This window comes from Halichoeres trimaculatus, unplaced genomic scaffold (genome assembly GCF_033239565.1).
Source record: "Halichoeres trimaculatus isolate MK-OKI-2021-1 unplaced genomic scaffold, fHalTri1.1 fHalTri1_scaffold_21, whole genome shotgun sequence".
Classification (NCBI taxonomy): domain Eukaryota; kingdom Metazoa; phylum Chordata; class Actinopteri; order Labriformes; family Labridae; genus Halichoeres; species Halichoeres trimaculatus.
Genome location: NW_027437199.1, coordinates 4,702,313 through 4,708,312, shown reverse-complemented (window position 1 = coordinate 4,708,312; position 6,000 = coordinate 4,702,313). Strand labels below are relative to the sequence as shown.

General features: G+C 45.2%; 1 protein-coding gene across 2 annotated transcripts in view; it reads left to right on the top strand.

Moving 5' to 3' along the window:
* Positions 1-476: 476 nt before the first annotated feature.
* The window catches only part of srgap1b (SLIT-ROBO Rho GTPase activating protein 1b), a 47,871-nt gene continuing 42,347 nt past the window's right edge, over positions 477-6,000 (top strand). For both annotated transcript variants that reach the window (XM_074697909.1, XM_074697908.1), the window contains exon 1: positions 477-1,195. In XM_074697909.1, the coding sequence (XP_074554010.1) occupies positions 1,129-1,195 (67 nt within the window). In that variant the 5' untranslated portion in view covers positions 477-1,128. The remainder of the gene's footprint in view (positions 1,196-6,000) is intronic.

Genomic DNA, 6,000 nt, shown 5'->3' with positions numbered 1-6,000 from the left:
TTCCAGTGAAAAGTGAAAAAAAGAGGCTGGTGTTTAGCTCTGGAGGTGCAGTTTGTATCATAACTTTTTTTTTTCATTAAATGAAGCTGAGCTAATTGAGGTTAAAACACATTGTAAAGCATGATGAAGTCAGTGATTTCAAAAGCTTTAAGTTAAAGGAGGCTTTTGAGAAATAACACCAATAAATAAGAAGAACAAATGTGATTTTCTTTCTTTCTTTCTTTTCTTTTTTTTTTCTTTTTTTTTAAGACTCAAGTTAAAATTGTTCAGATTTCTTTAAAACTTGAGGTGAATCATTTTTTTCCGGTTTCCATCCTTTTCCTCATTGTTTCATTGACTGCATCTCACTCTTTCCTACATTCATTAATTCCCGCATTCCTCCCGCGGCTCACTGGTCACCTCAGCTGTCAATCACGCCCCTGATCCCGCCCCCTGCGCGGACACACCCATTTCCTCACCGGCATTTCATTTCCCCTTTATTGACATGACCCTCACGCGCGCAGGCTTGTGGTCTGCGTGTTCTCGAACGGCTATGTGTGTCTGCGCGTGCGTGCTTGCGTTGCCACTGGATGTGTGAAAGGTTACTGCGGGGTGAAGATAACATCAAACACCGCGTCTCAGCGTGGAGTGTGTGTGTGTGTGTGTGTCTGTGTATGTGTGTGTGTGGTCCAGTGCATTTCTACCTTGTGGGCGTGTGCCCGCTCCTCCCTCCCTGCAGACCGGTGCATGTGCATGCGCGCGTGCTGTAGTTGCATGTTAGCGCGAGCTCCACCTGAGGTTAACAGGAGCGGGTTTTGACTCACTCCTGGTGTTTTTTCTGAAACTGGACGGTTTTTGAGGGTCCGAGCTGCTGTCAGGAGTGGGTTATTTCTCCCTGAGTGTTCATGCGCGTGCTGCCCCCCCTCCCCTCCTCTTCCTCCTCCTCCTCCTCCTCCTCCTCCTGCTCCTCAGCGTGGAGGTGCGTGGCCACTACTGGCTGTGTTGTTGCGGCACTGGATGGATCTAACGAGCATGTTTGCGGGTGAAGCCCCGGGCGGAGGGAAATAAAACCGGACATTTTTTTTTCATCTCCTGCTTCTTTTTCTTCTTCTTCCTCACCTGCCGACCACTCACCTCCTCTGTGACGACATGTCAAACTCAAACAAAAGCAAGAAGGACAAAGAAATCCTTGCAGAATACGAGAGCCAAGTGAAAGGTAAGACTATCATCCTGTTTTCTTTAAGTCCCCTGCGCGTGTGTGTTGTTGTCACACCCATATTTTCCACACGCATGAGGAACACACTGTCACATCCACACACCTGTCTGCCAGCAGCCCTCGTGCCCATGCAGCCGTGTGCAGGGTGTGTGTGAGCGCTGACACCTCACCGTGAGACGTCAGGATTTCTGGGTTCATCCTGAGTGCTGCATGGCGCCTGAGGGGGGAGGAAGAGGAGGGGGAGGAAGGGTTTTTATATATGTTGTGTGTGAGTGTGTGTGTGTGTGGAGACAGAGTGAGCAGGTGTGTGTGTTTGGCCCATGTGTTGGTTTTTACTCTCAAACCTGTGGGCGACTGTGCCCTCATCTTCGTCTGACAGTCATTCTATTGGTATTCCTCTGAGGCTGTGACTGCAGCAGTGTGTGTGTGAGTGTGTGTGTGTGTGTCCGAAATCACCTGAAGCCAAACTGGAGGCATGTTTCAGGTGATGCTGGTGTGACACCCCTGAAATAGTGGTTGCCATGACCATGGGACAACCCTCCTTCCTCCTCCTCCTCCTCCTGGCTCCATGGTTACCACAATCCCTGCGATGTCGGGGCGGCGACGACGACGAATCAAATGACCTTTTTCATAAAACTCCAACATGCTGCCTCATTTTCCCTCCCTTTGGATGATGCCACATGATTCGTGTGCACCTTTTTTTTTCTCTCCTTACCTGCTGTAGAGGCTCAAGATCAAATTGTGCGACCTTTCCCGGTGCGACACGTGAAAAAACACCACAATCAGGACACAGAGCCTCCCTTTTTCTCCTCCACATGTATTCATCTCTTCCCTGTCTCCACATGGCTCCTCACACTTCCACATTTCCTTGTCACCTACGCCCACACGAGCTCCATCATCCCCATCACTTTCAGTGTCTCGAATGCAGCACTCTGCTTCTGGAAATGAGCCGTTTAGTCCACGTTGGATCATTTTTGGGCTCATTTTTTGTCTCAAAACCCATTCAGAAATAATTCCTCTCTTTCCTTTTTCCTTCTTTTCATTTTAATGAGTGAATTTCTCCTTAATTCTTGTCTGCTTCATTCACAAATCCTTCCTTCCTTCCTTTTTCAAACACAATGAATCAATATAAGAGTGGAGTGATTAAATTAAATGGAGAGCATTACAGCACCCATGTGTGTCTCTTGTTTACACACACTCATCCCTATTTGTGTTTGTGTGTTTGTGTGTGTGTGTGGCCCTTGCTCTGGCGTCCTGCCAAACCACACTCGGGGATGCCCTGCATTGAAATGACCGCTCGCCTCCTATAAACCCCCTCCTCTCCGCTGTCCGGCCTTCTCCGCACCTCCTGCCAAGCTCCCGGCGTATAGATCCGCGTTGTAACTATGTGCTTTCCAATTCTGCCTCCCTGCTCCGGCTCCTGATTGGCCGACGCCGGAGGTGGTGTGTAATGTATACACGCTCTCACAAGGGGGTGGGGTCTACTTTCTGAGGTGAGGTGAGCAGGGAAAGGTAGCAGGGAGAGTGTGCACAGTGCTGACGATACATATTTTAGCGCCTGTGATATTTGGAGCGTCACTTCTCTTAGAAAGAAAAAAAAAAAAGATGACGCCTTCTCCGCCTGCAGGAGGCGAGGAGGAGCGCCTTAATGAGGAAACGCAAAAAGCAGAGAGGAGAAAGGAGCTCTGCAGGGGGTTGAGAGCAGAGAAAGAGATGAAGTGTTTCCTGCTGCACGCTGCAGGCTGCCGGGTTGGCTGCAGCTCTTGTTTTTGCCTGCGTGTGCATGCAGGTGATTAGTGACCTCACATCTGCATACCTGCCAGACAAACAGGAGGGCAGCGATGAATGGATGCAGAGTGGAGGGTGATGGAGGAGCCACATAATGAAGTGACTCTTCACTCAGCTCCTGAATCAAAAACCCTCAGTGGTCCTGATGATCCTGCGCTCCTCTGCCCCGTCCTCGTGTCCTTGGACCTGGTCGTCATGGTAACGGCCACCTCAGGAGGACTGCGAGAGCTTCCTGTTCCTGTGAGATTACTCACATGTATGCACGCAGAAGTACGGCTCCAGAGCTGCAACCATTAATCAAGTGGATGACAGGAGGGAAATCTGAATGGATTTCTTCTTCTTCTCTGCGCGACGTGTTTCTACACATTTGGAGTTTTAGACGACTCCAGCCATCAAAAAGTTTCTGAAATCATGCAGCAGTAAAACAAGCTGTAACGGCTGTGATGTAATCCTTCAGGGATGTGTCAAAATATGTCCACTGAAAGTTCTCGCTCAGATTCTAAGTTTAGATGACGTTGCAGAAAATCTTCCCTGAGGATTTTGACCTTTATGTCTAAGAGGAGGATTTTTCTCCCCAGAAATGGAAGTCACATCTAGGGCTGCAGCTATCGAATATTTTAGTATTCGAGTATTCTACTGAAAATTCCATCGATTAATCGAGTAATCGGATAAAACACATTTTTGTTAAGTTAAAGAGCAGTTATTTTTCAAATGAAAATTTGTTTCAAGCAAGTGTAAAATCAAGTGACTTTGGGTGATAAATTCCAAGTTCCGTGCGATCTGATGAGATATGAGATACAAGCAGCTGATGCAGATCAATACATGCTTTCATATCAGTCTCCAAACTCCAGAAAAGAAGCTAGATTTGTTGCTAGTCTCTATTTTGAAAAAGAGGTGGCTTGAGGGGTCTGAAAACTCTCTAAATATGGCGTCAACTCTATTTGAAATACCACTCTTTGATCTTTATTTTAATTAAACGATTCCTCGAGGCGGAGAAAATTCCTCGATCATTTTTTGTAATCGAGTACCTTGAATAATTCGAGGAATCGTTTCAGCTCTAGTCACATCGCTCACTTGGAAGGCGCTACAGAATATGGGAGATGCTGGTTCACTTCTGCTAAGACTTCTTAGCTTGTTTGTGATGCAGTAAACACAAAGACATGTTACATCCGATCCAGCCCTTTGAATCCTTGAGGTTCAACGACTAAAGTTAACACATAAAACCGTAGTTTTACGTCTCTAAAAACAATGTTTTCTAAAAACTCTGGCCAAAGTGAAGATTTTGGAAAACTTTCATGTAGACGCTGGTAAATAGAGTTTTCGGTTCTCTAGCGTGACAGCTGAATGACAAGGTCTCATTCTGATTGGCTAGCCCGGGTTTTACACCTGGAAGACACTGCCAAAAATGGGTTTGGCATGTCTCAAGCCGCACTTATCTGCAGATTTGCCCGCTGAGTGTGGATGAAAGTATTTTTTAAAACGAGGGAGGGTATTCGTTTTTGAAAATACCCCGCAACGTGTGGACATGGCCTGAAACTCAGGTCAGTAGGAAAGGGGCAAAGCATCACATATTCATATTAAGTTTTAAAAGTCGTTCAATTTGTACAAATGTTATTTCAATGGAAAAAAATCACAATTTGGTTTGATCAAGATCAATCTGTGAAAAGATGCTGGTGATAGTCGATCAGCCACAATGCGGAAATGCTTTAATGCTCTACTACCCTGATTTAAACAGGCACAGTCTACATCTCAAAGCAAGGCGTGTTTGTACAGATATTTTTCATCTAACTGTTTAAGATTAAAGGGACAGTTCAGTTTTTTTGAAGTGGGGTTGTATGAGCTCTATGTGACCACTAAGGACATTAGATACAGTAGAAAGTTGTCTCCTCTCCCTCAGTAAGACACAAACTATAATCGATGGTGACGAGGAAATAGACGCTAACAGGGACAGACTGTACCAAATTCAAAGACTATTTTCTCTGCCTACGAGAACTCAAATCAAAAAGTAATACCACAGTTTAAGAGTACGCTACATAGATTAAGTTTTTAAGTGCATTAAGTCTTCGGGAATATAAACATTTATGTCTGTAACCGGCGCCAGAAGCATAGCTTGTTTACATTCCCTACAGCTGAAATGAGGAGGGTGGACGGAGCGCACTAGCGCTGCGCAGAAGGATACATGACCAGTTAGTTAGGTCCAGATAAATGTTTATATTTTCGAAGACTTAATGCACTTAAAAAATATTTTATGTAGCATACTCTTAAACTGTGGTATTACTTTTTGATTTTAGTTCTTGTAGGTGGAGAAAATAGCCTTTGAATTTGGTACCGTCTGTCCCTGTTAGCGTCTATTTCCTCGTCACCATCAATTAAAGTTTGTGTCTTACTGAGGGAGAGGAGACAACTCTCTACTGTATCTAATGTCCTTAGTGGTCACACAGAGCTCATACAACCCCACTTCAAAAAAACTGAACTGTCCCTTTAAGTTGTTTGTTGGTTGTGTCTGGCTGGAGTAAGAACAGGTGTGTGAACCGGCAACAAAAAAGAAAACTGGTGGTGCTAACGCTGCTAACGCTGCTAACGCTAGTCACACTTCTCAAACCAATAAAACATCATTTAACCCACAGATTGAGTAGCCCCATGTCTTGGATGAACAGTTTTGATTGCAGTCTATCGTTTGACTTGTTGGTGAGAGGAAATTCAGATTTTGGTCTGAGGGAACAGGAACTGCGTTACTTTAGAGCAGCCACTTCAGGTGTTACACAAAACAACAGCTGTTCTCTTCAACATGAATCATTTCACAGTCATATTTGTCTTTTCCAGCTGAGTGCTGCCAGACACCTGAGAGTTGGCCACCTGGCAGTTTGAAATCCTCAGTATGTCTTGAAGATGGACACCACTAAGTCTGGACCTGTCCTTTGAGTTACTTCCTTTTCCTTTTCTGGAATACATTTTATTGTGTCCGGTCATCTCCCTGGTCCTTTTCATACTCTTTAGTTGAATTATGAGACCGATGT